We start from the raw sequence: 14319 nt of genomic DNA on the forward strand, positions 1-14319 counted from the left end.
TGTCCACTATTTACCCAGCACTTGGTTGTTTTTAACCCATCATTTTTTTTGTGTACTTTACACATGCATGGATAAGTCCACATGTCCAATGTAGCCTCAGCTAATGTATTTTCTGTACTGCATTTAATCATTCAAAAATATGTTATACAGCGTAAAACGTCCCTAAAAACGAACTTGATCTAGGAATTTACCCAAGTAGACCAGACAAGTTAGTAAGGATGGCCTGGTGCCCCAGGGAACAGCTCACCAACCACCCAAGCCTAACTACCCATCATTAGGGGCTATTGCAGATCTCAGAACGGTTTAGCGTCCTCATCGCCAAAACAAGGCCGTTTCGTGAGTCTGTGGCACACGCCACCAGAGGAATGAAGTCCGTTTCATTGGCCCGATCAACGGTTGGTTTGATGCAACATCCTGTGGGGAAGCTCCGTCGCAGTCACGAGCTCCGCCGTGTCCTCCAGCAGTCGGTGCCTCTCTCTTTCTCTCCCTCTCCCCCTCTTTCTTTCTTTCTCTCTCTCTCTCTCTTTCGTTCTGACTCTCCGCCGCCTCCTCATTCGACTGAGTGGCAGCGCCGGGAGAGCATCATTAACTTGAACTAGACTTGACGGTCTCCCTTACTGCCGTTTTACCGGGCTCTCCTCCGCTGAAAGCTGCCTTATGGGCTGTCATCGCCGGTAATACCATAAAGTGACGTTATTTTCCATTAATGTCACCTGTTGATTTTCTGGAATTTTGTAAATTCATGTTTTGGCTACTAATCATGTTTCTATTGCCTTTCCTCAGGTGACTGCACATTGTTAACGGAACTGTCTATGAGAAGGCGCAGATCATTTGTGTGAAATTGCTCCAGTGGTTGATTTATCTACACCGCGTCCAAAAAGGCCTGCAAGCTGCCCAGAGAAGAGACGGGACTGCTCTCCCCCTCCACACACACACACACACACACACACACTCCCTCTCATTCCGTGCAGCACAGCGCAGAGACAGGACGCAGCGAACCAACCACGACAGTATAGCGAAGCCCAACGCAACTGAGAAGTTTTGACGAGCGCCTGCTATCGGGGCAGCGGGAGTGGATGTCTCCGGTTGTTTAGGACTTAACTCAATCACACGACACCCCTCTCTCGGATTTGCACTTGGCCGTGTGGCTGTACTACTGTATGATGGATTTCGCGGTGGTTATAGCTCTGGTGCTTTGCGCCCTGACGGTGCCGGGATTCGGGGATACCGGGAGCGGAAAAGCTCAGAGTTGTTCGGATATCCGACAGTTCTACAACGGCAATGGTTTTAGTCTGAAAGGAGTGCCCCAGTCGGAAATATCAGGTAGGTTAGCCAATCTCTGTTACTAAAATGATGCTTTGCGCACCGAATTGACTTTGTTTGTGTACGAAATATATGTAACGCCCCTGACCACCTGCAACTATGGATTCTTAACCGTTCTGAGAAATAGCTAACCTGGTAGTAAGTACCTGTCTGATAAAAATGATGTTCCAATAACAGAACCCCAAACTTCCCATCCCCTGCAAATACACTAGGCTACTTAGGTTCACTCAGGTTTGCAGGTTCAATTGATAGTTATTGTGCCTCAGGATTCCTTGTCACGCCCTTAGAAACGGTTGGCTATGTTCAGTAGTGTTATTGCGAGGATATGAATTGTCGTATATGGCAGTGGCACAAGTTAAACATGCGACATTTAAAACTATGTACATTAAATATTGTCCTTTACATTTTGTAGCCCACTGAAAATATTTCAGTTTGGCAGAACATTTCAGTTTCAAATTGAACCACACCTTGGATTAATATAAACAGTATGTCAACAAGCCCTCATTGACTTCCTATTGCAATCGGTGCCAGCAGTACTTCTTCTGATCTAGCCAGTATTGATCATGAATATCCTTCATCTTGCTGAGGGAAAAAAAAAATCTCTCTCTCTCTCTCTCTCTCTCTCTCTCTCTCTCCCTCTCCCTCTCCCTCTCCCTCCCTCTCCCTCTCCCTCTCTCCCTCCCTCTCTCCCTCTCTCTCCCTCTATCTCCCTCTCTCTCCTCTCTCTCTCTCTCTCTCTCTCTCTCTCTCTCTCTCTCTCTCTCTTTCGCTCTCACACTCTCTCTCTCTCTCTCTCTCTCTCTTTTTTTTCTCTTTCTCTTCCCAGGAAACTCCCGCTAGCCAGACGATCACTTGACCACAAGCATAACCGCGCAAATATGATGATACACACACTAACCTCACACACTGACTGTGTGTGTATTGCACTGTGATGTCAGAGCTAGCTCTTTTCAAAGACACAGTCACAAGTCAGCATTCAGCACAGCTGATTATATGTGTGCCTTCCCAGGAATTCACCATGCATGGGCTGACACAAATGGCACCTTATTCCCTATATAGTACACTACTTTTGACCAGAGTCCTATGGGTCCTGGTCAAAAGTAGTGCGCTATATATGGAGTAGGGTGCCATTTGGGACGTGACCATGGTGGTTAGTTACCACACTGTGCTGGCTCCGCAGTCCACACTCTAGCCACATTGAGAAAGCGATCACTAAATAATATACAGTAGGTTAAAGTCAGATACCATAGGGAGTAATACTTATATTCGATGCACTGGCCAACTATTTACAATTCAAATACAATGTGCCACAATGCAGGACACTTGCAATAATAATGAATTGATAATTAACAACATGGGTGTTGTGAACCCGCGTCTATATATCCTCCAAACACCAAACACCTAATGCCTTTGAGGGCATTATCACTTTTTTTACAACGGGTTACCATATTTAAATAATGAATAACATATTTTCATAAAAAAATGTTATGTTGATTAATTTATTCAAACTATTTCCTACTTCCACAAGATATAGTCCCGACACAAATCTAGGGTTGCTACCCAAGCCGGCTGGTTATTCGTTCTATTGGTTCGGTTGCCAGAGACGTGACCCAGTCGTTCAGTCTTTTTGTTCTGTATCTATGGAAGCGACCCAGTCGTTCAGTCTTTTTGTTCTGTATCTATGGAAGCGACCCAGTCGTTCAGTCTTTTTGTTCTGTATCTATGGAAGTGACCGAGTCGTTCAGTCTTTTTGTTCTGTATCTATGGAAGCGACCCAGTCGTTCAGTCTTTTTGTTCTGTATCTATGGAAGCGACCCAGTCGTTCAGTCTTTTTGTTCTGTATCTATGGAAGCGACCCAGTCGTTCAGTCTTTTTGTTCTGTATCTATGGAAGCGACCCAGTCGATCAAGTTGATAAATTGCCTGGCTGGGCTGATGAGACAGTGGATTGCACAGTCAGATGGAACAGAGTAAACAGGCATTTTAACGTCATAGATTTAGCCGGTGGTAACTTGTGGAATAGACACCAGATGGAATGTGCTTTTAACCAATCAGCATTCAGGATTAGATCCAAATTTAGGCTATTGGTACATATATTATTCCATATATACCGATACCCATAGTTTACAGTAGTATTAGCATTATAGAGGTAATATTATGTACTTTCTTCCAATGCTAATATATTTTCAAGTACTTCTCTTCCTGAAAATATCTTTACCGCTATGCTCAATCCATAGCCTAATGCTAAAGTTTATCACTATGGGGCTGCGTTTCAAACTCATAAAAGACACACCCTCCTCCACTTACCCTCGTTTTATGCCCTTGGGGGAATCCCCGCGGCCATCTTTGTCGTTGGACAAATGATTAGCCAAGCAAAGGAAGTTGGCAACGTAAACCCCTCAGCTCTCGTTTTTGATGGAGTTTGCGAGTGTACAATTGTGTTCACTCTGGGGCCTGAAACTCCCCATAATTCAACTCGCAATGATTGTACATCCGCTAAGAAAAGTCTGCCAAAACTTAAAGCCAACGTTAATATGGAGAAGTCGACATACAATTGTAAGTAAAAACAAATGTAAATAAGTTAGAAATTGTGCTACTAATGACACGTGACGGCTCAAACACGTATCATAAAATGAATGCTGTTTTTCTTTGGTTAGCTTTTGGAAACGTTAACTTGCTCACATAACTTTCCCCGACGTCACAATTATACATTGTCATTTTCAATTGACCTGATATAGTAGGATGGCTAACATTCACTGTCTGCGGATGCCTTGTCTTCTAGCCAAAATATGCAATGCAATCATAATTGACTGTAGCGCATATAAGCCACACGCAGCCGTTCCATGATGACTGAAAACACAACCGTGGGATGAACGAGTGACACATTCCCGGGCAAGAGCGGCCCGTTTTTTAAAATGAATTCATTCTTCCCCCGCCCCTTGCCCTGCAAGTGTCAACTCGTCAGACATCATGATACGTCCTCAGAAGTGTCCACTTCATTTGAGGGCTGAGGGGAGAAGGTGTGTTTTTTTCTAAGTGCTTGGAATGCAGCCACTATGTGATTGTGATTGCTTACAGGAGTCATGTGATGTGATAGATAAAATGGGACCGTGAAGTGATTGTAATGTTGCTGTGTTGACATGTGGAGAGAGATGTAATGTGGTGAACGTGTCAGCGGCCATACATCATAAAGCCGGGAGGTCGCTGTGCTAATGGGACAGTCTTAATCAAGTTGATTAACCGTGTAAATCAATGGGCGGATTTAACGCCAGTGACAACCCCTTTTTCTTTGAAATGTCTAATCCATAGGGTGTCGAGAACAAATCTGTCTTGACAGTACGTGATTTATTTCTTATTTTTGGTGCTGTGGACTTTACTCTAGTCTGAGGTCAGAGAGAGAGAGAGAGATTGTGGGAGAGAGAATGAGGGAGAGAGGGGAGAGATGAGAGGAAGAGAAAGAAAGGAGGAGAGAGACTGTAACAGAGTGGGCAAAGGAGTGAGAGAGAAACAAAGAGAAGAGTAAGAGTGAGAAAGACAAACAGAGAGAGAGAGAGAATGGGAGAGATAGTTTATATCAGTGCCCTCCATGCTAAGAAAAATAATGTCTTTCTCTGGCATATTAAACAGCTCAGTGAAGTAGTCTCCCAATTATGAGACACCTGAATGTTGCATCATGGCCATTCTTTCTTCCCAGGCAGGGACAGTAAGACTGTGGGCTTGATCAGACTAATGTATTGTCTTTGGCTGGTTCAAGGTTGCACACCAAGTCCATCATTGTGATTCACTCTGGGAGAGAGAGGAGAAGGAGAGGTTCAAATCAAATCAAATGTATTTATAAAGCCCTTCTTACATCAGCTGATATCTCAAAGTGCTGTACAGAATCCCAGCCTAAACTCCCAAACAGCAACCAATGCAGGTGTAGAAGCACAGTGGCTAGGAAAACCTCCCTAGAAAGGCCAGAACCTAGATAGAAACCTTCACACAGGACACCGGATAAGACAGGAGAAATACTCCAGATATAACAGACTGACCCTAGCCTCCTGACACATAAACTACTGCAGCATAAATACTGGAGGCTGAGACAGGAGGGGTCAGGAGACACTGTTGCCCCATCCTATGATACCCCCGGACAGGGCCAACCAGGCAGGATATAACCCCACCAACTTTGCCAAAGTACAGCCCCCACTCCACTAGAGGGACATCTTCAACCACCAACTTACCATCCTGAGACAAGGCCGAGTATAGCCCACAAAGATCTCCGCCAAGGCACAACCCAAGGGGGGCAAAGTTACTCAACCCACTCAAGTGACACACCCCTCCTAGGGACGGCATGGAAGAGCACCAGTAAGCCAGTGACTCAGCCCCTGTAATAGGGTTAGAGGCAGAGAATCCCAGTGGAGAGAGGGGAACAGGCCAGGCAGAGACAGCAAGGGCGGTTCGTTGCTCCAGTGCCTTTCCGTTCACCTTCACACTCCTGGGCCAGACTACACTCAATCATATGACCCACTGAAGAGATGAGTCTTCAGTAAAGACTTAAAGATTGAGACCGAGTCTGGTTATAGGAGGTGGTGGCTGGGTCTCAATACTGTAATATGGACGCCTTTGCTTTTACTGTTTCTTGTTTGTCATCATTAGGACCTGGAGTTTTTCCTGGTCAGGTCATGGGGCAGGAACAGGGAAATCTGCTGTCCTTATTCTTTATCTCTGGTTGGTGAAGGGACTAGAATAGGTTTCCTCCATGTTGCTTAGACCTGGCAGGTGTTGTCAGATCATTGATTGTGGAGTAAAGGACACAAGGAAAGGAGGGTAGTTAATACTATTCAGACACAGCCACTCTCCTTCTCAGTTTTGATTGGAAGAGGCATCGTCAGATGACAGGATAGGCAGCATAGTCATGAGCAGTGGGTTAGCAGATGTTTTGAGGAGTCCACTTTCCATTACGGACCTAGTAAAAACACTGAAATTCACATGTAAGTAATACTGTAAATAATAATTACATATCAATAAATCCTACTTTAGTGTGTATTTCTAGTGTTACTAGCCTACTGTGTAAGATTTATGTAATGTAAAGTGCACATTATCATGCCTGATTATCATCACAGATGTTCACTGTGTTTACTGTGAGGGGAGGTAATGATTTTGTGTGGATCATTCCTCATCACACAGTCACACACACACACACACACACCCTGTCCCTCTTTCTCATTACCCTCATGATGGCTTAACGATTGTTTTGTCTTTGAGAAGATGACATTATGACGTTTATCAAACTGATCGACGGAAATTAATGAGATTTCCGACCTTGATTCATCAAAGCTGTCATTGGGTGTCTGGTCTATTTTGTTTAGCCCTTAGTCACCTCTGGTGTTACTTGATGTAACCTTGTCTTTGTTGTTTTTATGCCATTCTTCAAGCACTTATGCCCTGACTATCACTAAACAAAAGTGTTTGGAAGGCTAAATGCAATTGTCAGCTTTTCAGGATAGCGCCCCCTAGCCTCGGGAGAGGTGTGTGTGTCTGTGTGCATGCCTTTGTGAGCAACAAGATGTCATAGTTTCCCTTCGAAATTCAACGTATTATGGAAGGATAGCTATTTTTGACGCATTAGTTCTGCATGGTTACAGGGTTAATTCCACATGGTTACAGGGTTAAAACAGAAACAACTTAAAAAGGTTAACAGTTTAGGTCTTCATTCCAAGTGGTTACGGTTAGAGCTATGGTTTGGGGAAGGCTTAACAGAATTGTTCAACTTCATATTCATCATCTCCGGCACCACCCCAACATCAATGTAAGGACAGACGCTGGGAGACAAGAAGCAAGTACAGGGAGTGAACATTTAATAAACAACGGACATGAAACAGAAAACGGACAGCATCTGGACAGGGGAAACAAAACGACAATAACGCTGACACGGGGATGAAACAGGAACAGACAGATATAGGGAAGGCAATCAAAATGTGAAGGAGTCCAGGTGAGTCCAATGAGCGCTGATGCGCGTAATGATGGTGACAGGTGTGTGTAATAATGGGCAACCTGGCTCCCTCAAGCGTCAGAGAGGGGGAGCGGGGGCAGGCGTTTCAGTGCCCCCCTCCCCCCCAGGGTGCCGCGCTGCGTCCCACCTGGCAAGCCTGACGGGCCCGGCCGAGGCATGGGCGCTGGACAAGCCGGCTGATGCGTAGAAGCCAGACAAGCCGGCTAAGGCGTGGGATCCTGACGAGCCGGCTGAGGCTTGGGAGCGTGACAAGCCGGCTGATTCATAATGTGGGGTGGGAGCCTGGCAAGCCAGTTGAGGCGTAGGAGCCTGATGAGCCGGCAGAGACGTGGGAGCCAGACGAGCCTGCAGAGGCATGACATGGGGTGGGAGCCTGCCGAGCCACCGAGGCAAGGAGACCTCTCGAGCAAACTAAGGCGTGGGAATCCCGATGAGCCAGCTGAGGCGTTTCAATCGGTGGTGGCACCCGGACCCGACGTCACCAACAAAATCAAACAAAAACTCCCTGGTGCTTCAAATTGTGGTGTCAGCATTCTGTAAGGACAGACGCTGGGAGACAAGAAGCAAGTACAGGGAGTGAACATTTAATAAACAACCGACATGAAGCAGAACATGGACAGAGTCTGGACAGGGGAAACAAAACGACAATATCACTGACACGGGAAAGTAACAGAGGAACAGACAGATATAGGGAAGGCAATCAAAACCTGAAGGAGTCCAGGTGAATACCAAGAGCGCTGATGCGCGTAATGATGGTGACAGGTGTGCGTAATGATGTGCAGCCTGGCACCCTCGAGCACCAGAGAGGGGGAGCGGGAGCAGGCGTGACTATCAACATATGTAAAAATGTCTTGTTTCTATGTTTTTTTAGTAAAAAAAAGATAGAGAAAGATAACTGTTTCCAATGACATCATCAACCAATTTGTAGAAAATTAGTAGGCTAGCCCACTCACAATTGGTCAAAATCACAAGATGCACACTGATGATGTAATTGGAAACACATAGCTAGTTTCCCTTTAACCTTTTACTGCAGTGGGATAAATTTAGGGTCACACAAGGTCAAACAAAAGTATAAACCTCCTCACAAGAAGACACCTGTACCATGTCAGATATAGAGTAGGACTGTATTATATTTTGAGTTTGCATCCCAGTATTACACTTTCTAGACATGACAGAAGACTGAAATATAACAAAACCGTTTGACATAGAAACACCGGCCTTTCGGAGGTAAAAAATAAATACATGTTTATTAATGATGAAATCCTGAAAAATATTATGAACATTCCATCCATGAGGTCCACTAGAGGGCACTTCTGGTCATGCGACTGCAGGAAAGGGCTATAACAAAATAATACAAAACGACGTGTTTGGTATCATCAGTATTCATCGTATTTCCACGGCGTTATAGAGCATTGTGAGCTGCCGTAGCGCAGTGGTCTAAGCAGCATGCTCAGCTCCGAGCCTCATGAGTTTGTGCCCGAAGCAAGGCCTTTTTTTTGTAGTTGAAAGCGACTAGGAAGTCATATATTGATGTTCTTAGGACCTTTTCAAACGTCCGAAATTGCCGTCTATTTCCAGTGACCAGCCTGTCCGTGAGTGTTTGTGTATGCACGTGGCATGTGTACGCGTGTGCACGCTTGTGCAAGCTCGTGTGTGTGTGTGTCTGTGGTGTGAAGCATGAAGGAACAACACACACACTCCCAGTGGGCAGCTCAATTTCACCTCTTAGACTGGGGGCTAATGATATGCTAATAGTGTCTGTGTGTCTGCTGCCCTTACACACTGCTCTCAGCCCAGAGGTTAAATACAGACATTTGGAACACTGCACACTGGCGCAACAATGAGGATCAGCTGACGACTCAAAACTAGTCAACTACAACATGCTATGAGGCAAATGCTATTAAGTATTGTAGCCTACGGATGTTGTCGAGCTTTTAAACTACTGTAAAATGTATTTTGAAGGAAGATTTCCTCAACTGACTCTCCCTTCTCTTTTGTGAGTGAAGATTGCTTACACTCTTTGACAAAAAAAGGTGCTAAGTAGAGCCATGTAGGGGGAACTCTCTTGGTGCCAGATAGAACAAATTATTTACTATGTGTATTCACTAGATGACTGAAAGGGGGCGCTGTTCAGGTGTCACCGTCCGCCATTATGTTACTCCTCATAAGGAACAGCCTCCATAGGAATTCATGGGATTTTACAGTATTTCAATGTAATGTTTCAAAAACACATGCATTTAAGTATGTTGTTGTTGTTCTGGGGACTGAGACGTAAGAACTCTATATGAAACATTTTCCATTTTTATTGAGAAATTATGAGAATCTGTTTTGTTAATACAATACAATATGTATTGTTTAAAAAAAGTATGTGTGCTGACCAATTTAAGATCAATCTGATTTGAAGTTACTCCCCCATGAAGCCAGTAAAGTCATGATCAATAAAGTACAATAAACCTAGGAACAGGTCCATTTTACATTCGCATCATTTAGCAGACACTCTTATCCAGAGTGACTAGGGTTAAGTGCCTTCCTCAAATGCACAGGCAGATCTTTCACCTAGTCAGGTCTGGGATTTCAACCAGCAACCTTTCAGTCACTGGCACCAACGCTCTTAATCGCTAGGCTACCTGCCACCGTCACACACGGACTGAAAAACACTGTTCACCGGGGCCCTTTTTGTATACATGGTGTCGCGTGGTACTTGGCTGGCTGCTAACATTTTATATCACTGACTGTTACGTTAATGTAACTCCTGAATCAACAGTAGAAATGTTACACAGATAATTCAACATGGGGTAAATCTGGCCAATTTGTTGTCTACCATATAACACGCGGCTGGTTCAATCATACTCCCTCCTATTCTACCACTCTCACAGACTTGAAATATCACAGAAAGCACGCTACAATAAAAAAAAAGCTTATTCAGACTCAGAAGGGGTTGTTCTCTGTAGAACCCTTCACGCTTCCCAAAGAATCGCCAAAGAACACTTTCTTCCAAACAGGGTTCTTAGGATGTTAAAGGTTAAAAAAACTTTACCTTACAAAGAGCCCTCGTCTTCCAAAAATGGCTGATGAAAACAGTAAAACCCTATCCGTCTGCAAAAGAACCCTTTTTTCCTAAGTGTACTTGATTTCAAGATAAGGATTAATGAGGACCATTTGAAGGTTAATGTTAGCATATGGCAATGTGTTCGGCTATAGACGTCTGATAGATAGATGTGTGTTAGATAAAAGGACTTGTGCTATCTCACTGTCTGTCTGTTTTGTCTGTCTCACTGTCTGTCGAGCAATAAATCCTTCAGCAGTTCAAAGTCTGTGAGCTGGGCGTTGATGTGTGTGAACATGGGTGTTTGAACATGTGTGTGTGTGTGTGTTTGAGCGTGTGTGAGCGTGCGTATTGTTGTCAGTCTCGTAATAAATCCTCAGCAGTTGAAAGTCAGCATGCTGCTGTGCATTGGTGTGTGTGTGTGTGTGTGTGTTGAGACTGTCTGGTGGACGTGCAGGAGTTGTTAAAATGCTGGTGTCAATAGTCAAGTCTCTTGAAGCATTAAGCCGTGATGGTGTGCCGGGAGCATGAAACAGACCACCGTGTGTTTGATGTTCTCCAGAGGGGAACACAGGAGGTTGGGGGGCCCTGCTCTGCTTGGCCCTGTACCTTGGCCAGGCTCTGGCCTGGATGTCGGGGAAGAGAAGACAGGAGGAAGAGGAAGAGGAGGTGGACGATCCTTGATTGGTCCAGCTCTATGTTCCACATTGGCGAAAGAGAGAGGATAGGGGGAATAGAGGAAGAGGAGGTGGACGATCCTTGATTGGTCAAGCTCTATGTTCCACATTGGCGAAAGAGAGAGGATAGGGGGAATAGATGAAGAGGAGGGGTGAAGAAATGTTGTTTGGCATTGCTCTGGTGTTCTTTAACAAAAGAAAGAGGTTATGGAGGTGGTACATTTAATTTAATAAGTTGGTCAAGTTGTTTTTTAGTTGGTCATACCAAGGATTATTTAGCTAGTTGATTTGGAAATTTAAGACCCCTTAAGGTATCAAAAAAATATATAAAACAAATATTGGGTTAAACATTGAATTTGGCATTACTGCTATTAGCCAATAGAAACACATTGAATAAGGGATACATAGGCAAAAAATAATAATCTAAAGGAAGTTTGTTCTGAAGTGTCCTATATCTGAGAGATACAGTGCATTCGGTAAGTATTCAGACCCCTTGCCTTTTTTACACATTTTGTTACGTTACAGCCTTATGCTAAAATGGATGAAAAAAACAACCCTCATTAATCTACACACACAATACCCCATATGACAAATCAAAAAACTGTTTTTTAGAAATGCTTGCAAATTTATTAAAAATAGAAAACAGAAATACCTTATTTACATACGTTTTCAGACCCTTTGCTATGAGACTCGCAATTGAGCTCCATTGATCAACCGATCGACCGAAACAGATGTTTCTACAACTTGATTGGAGTCCACCTGTGATAAATTCAGTTGATTGGACTTGATTTGGAAAGGCACACACCTGTCTATATAAGGTCCCACAGTTGACAGTGGATGTCAGAGCAAAAACCAAGCCAGGATGTCGAAGGAATTGCCCATAGAGCTCCGCGACAAGATTTAGTTGAGGCACAGATCTGGGGAAGGGTACCCAAACATTTATGCAGCTTTGAAGGTCCCCAAGAACACAATGGCCTCCACCATTCTTAAATGGAAGAAGTTTGGAACCACCAAGACTCTTCCGAGAGCTGGCCGCCCGGCCAAACTGAGTCATCGGGGGTGAAGCGCCTTGGTCAGGGAGGTGACCAAGAACCCAATGGTCACTCTGACAGAGCTCTAGAGTTCCTCTGTGGAGATGTGAGAAGCTTCCAGAAGGACAACCATCTCTGCAGCACTCAGCCAATCAGGCCTGTATAGTAGAGTGGACAGACGGAAGCCCCTCCTTAGTAAAAGGCACATGACAGCCCCCTTGAAGTTTGCCAAGAGGCACCTAAAGGACTTTCAGACCATGAGAAACAAGATTATTTGGTCTGTTGAAACCAAGATTGAACTCGTTGGCCTGAATGCCAAGCGTCACGGCTGGAGGAAACCTGGCAGCAGCCCTACGGTAAAGCATGGTGGGGGCAGCATCATGCTGTGTGGATGTTTTTCAGTGGCAGTGACTCTGGGGACGAGTCAGGATCGAGGGAAAGATGAACTGAGCAAAGTACAGAAAGATCCTTGATGAAAATCTTCTCCAGAACACTCAGGACCTCACACTGGGGCGACGCTAAGCACACAGCCAAGTTAATGTAGGAGTGGCTTTGGGACAAGTCTCTGAATGTCCTTGAGTGGCCCAGCCAGAGCCCGGACTTGAACCCGATCGAACATCTCTGGAGAGACCTGAAAATAGTGACGCTCCCCATCCAATCTGACAGAACTTGAGAGGATCTGCAGAGAGGAATGGGAGAAAGTCCCCAAATACAGGTGTAGCCAAGCTTGTAGCGTCATACCCATGAAAACTCAAGGCTGTAATCGCTGCCAAAGGTGCTTTAACAAAGTACTGAGTAATGGGTATGAATACTTGATATTTAAGTTTTTAATTTTTTATAAATGAGCAAAAATGTCTAAACTAGTTTTTGCTACGTCATTATGGGGTATTGTGTATAGATTGACTCAAGAAAAAACGAAACAATTTTAGAATAAGGCTATAACAAAATGTAGAAAAAGTCAAGGGGCCTGAATACTTTCCGAAGGCACCGTATAAGAAAGATCAAGAAACTATTTATATATTTTTTGACATGTATTTATCCCCTTATATTAGGCATTAAAACTATCTCCATATATACTTCCATTAATTTCTTTAACCGGGACCTTCAGACAAGTCTTTTGAGGCTTCTGGGCATCCTAGAGCAAAACGGAGGACACCATCGTGTAGGCCAAACTGTTAGGACGCTACAGATGTTTTGTGAGAAGACCGATTTTTCGGGTGGTCTGACAAACACCCCTCCAGCTACCATTCACCGCAGATGCGGAAGGGCGATACCGGCGGATGCGGTGGATTGAGACGCAGCCCATGCAAAAAAATAAAAAACAGATATCTCTAGCTTAAACAGAGAGCTTGCTGGGGATTTGTTATTACGTTAATTAGATTCCCACCGGCTGTGGAAATGGTAGGCTAAAGGTTAACTGACAAGTGGCCTGTGCAAAGCTGGACACCTCAAGGTCTGCTACTGTTCTCCCCCATTTGTTTTCTCTTCTTTTCTCCTTCAATCTCATTGGCCCCTGTTGTTCTTCAGATGTGAGAGGGGGAGTTAACCGATACAGTTATGCCCCCCCAAGATGCAGACACACACACACACACACACACACACAAAGCACAGAACAGCCCCCTGCAAGGTCACAGCAGTTCAGAGGAGAGCTGCCCAGCATGTCTCACTTTGTGTGTGTGTGTGCGTGTTTGTGGTTGGGTGTCAGCGTGTTTGTATGTGTGTCAGTGACTGTGCCAGGGTGTGTGACTGTGACTGCATGTGTGTGTGTCTGCGGGGGTGGCAATGTGTCTCAGCTTTTGTCTTCAGAGGAATGGGTTCTGTCAAACGCAGAATTGTAACCCCTCATTACAGCAAGAGGGCTTGTGTCTACCCTGCTCCTCTCTGGCAAAGGCTTTGTGTGTGTGTGTGTGTGTGTGTGTGTGGTTTGTTTTAACAAGGATAATAAAACAAAGAAAATGTAGACAAGTGGGGACATTTCACCGGTCCCCACAAGGGAAAAGGCTTTTTAGGTTTCGGGGGTTAGGATTAGAGTTAGAATTAGGTTTAGGGGTTAGGTTTAGGATTAGGAGTTAGGGTTAGTTTTAGGGTTAGGATTAGGATTAGGATTAGGAGTTAGGGTTAGTTTTAGGGTTAGGATTAGGGTGAGGCAACCTTCAGGGGCTGACATTTTCCATGGAAAGACTTGCTGCCATAAAGTTGAGATGTGGGGGAAGCAGTAACTAGGTTCCAGGCAGGTTTAGAAGTGAATAAT

General features: G+C 44.6%; 1 protein-coding gene across 2 annotated transcripts in view; it reads left to right on the forward strand.

The window, feature by feature from the left end:
* Positions 1-518: 518 nt before the first annotated feature.
* The window catches only part of LOC112236614 (glypican-1), a 120624-nt gene continuing 106823 nt past the window's right edge, over positions 519-14319 (forward strand). For both annotated transcript variants that reach the window (XM_042328697.1, XM_042328698.1), the window contains exons 1-2: positions 519-674; positions 784-1323. In XM_042328697.1, the coding sequence (XP_042184631.1) occupies positions 1161-1323 (163 nt within the window). In that variant the 5' untranslated portion in view covers positions 519-674; positions 784-1160. The remainder of the gene's footprint in view (positions 675-783; positions 1324-14319) is intronic.

Source organism: Oncorhynchus tshawytscha, linkage group LG10, assembly GCF_018296145.1.
Source record: "Oncorhynchus tshawytscha isolate Ot180627B linkage group LG10, Otsh_v2.0, whole genome shotgun sequence".
NCBI classification, from domain to species: Eukaryota; Metazoa; Chordata; class Actinopteri; order Salmoniformes; family Salmonidae; genus Oncorhynchus; species Oncorhynchus tshawytscha.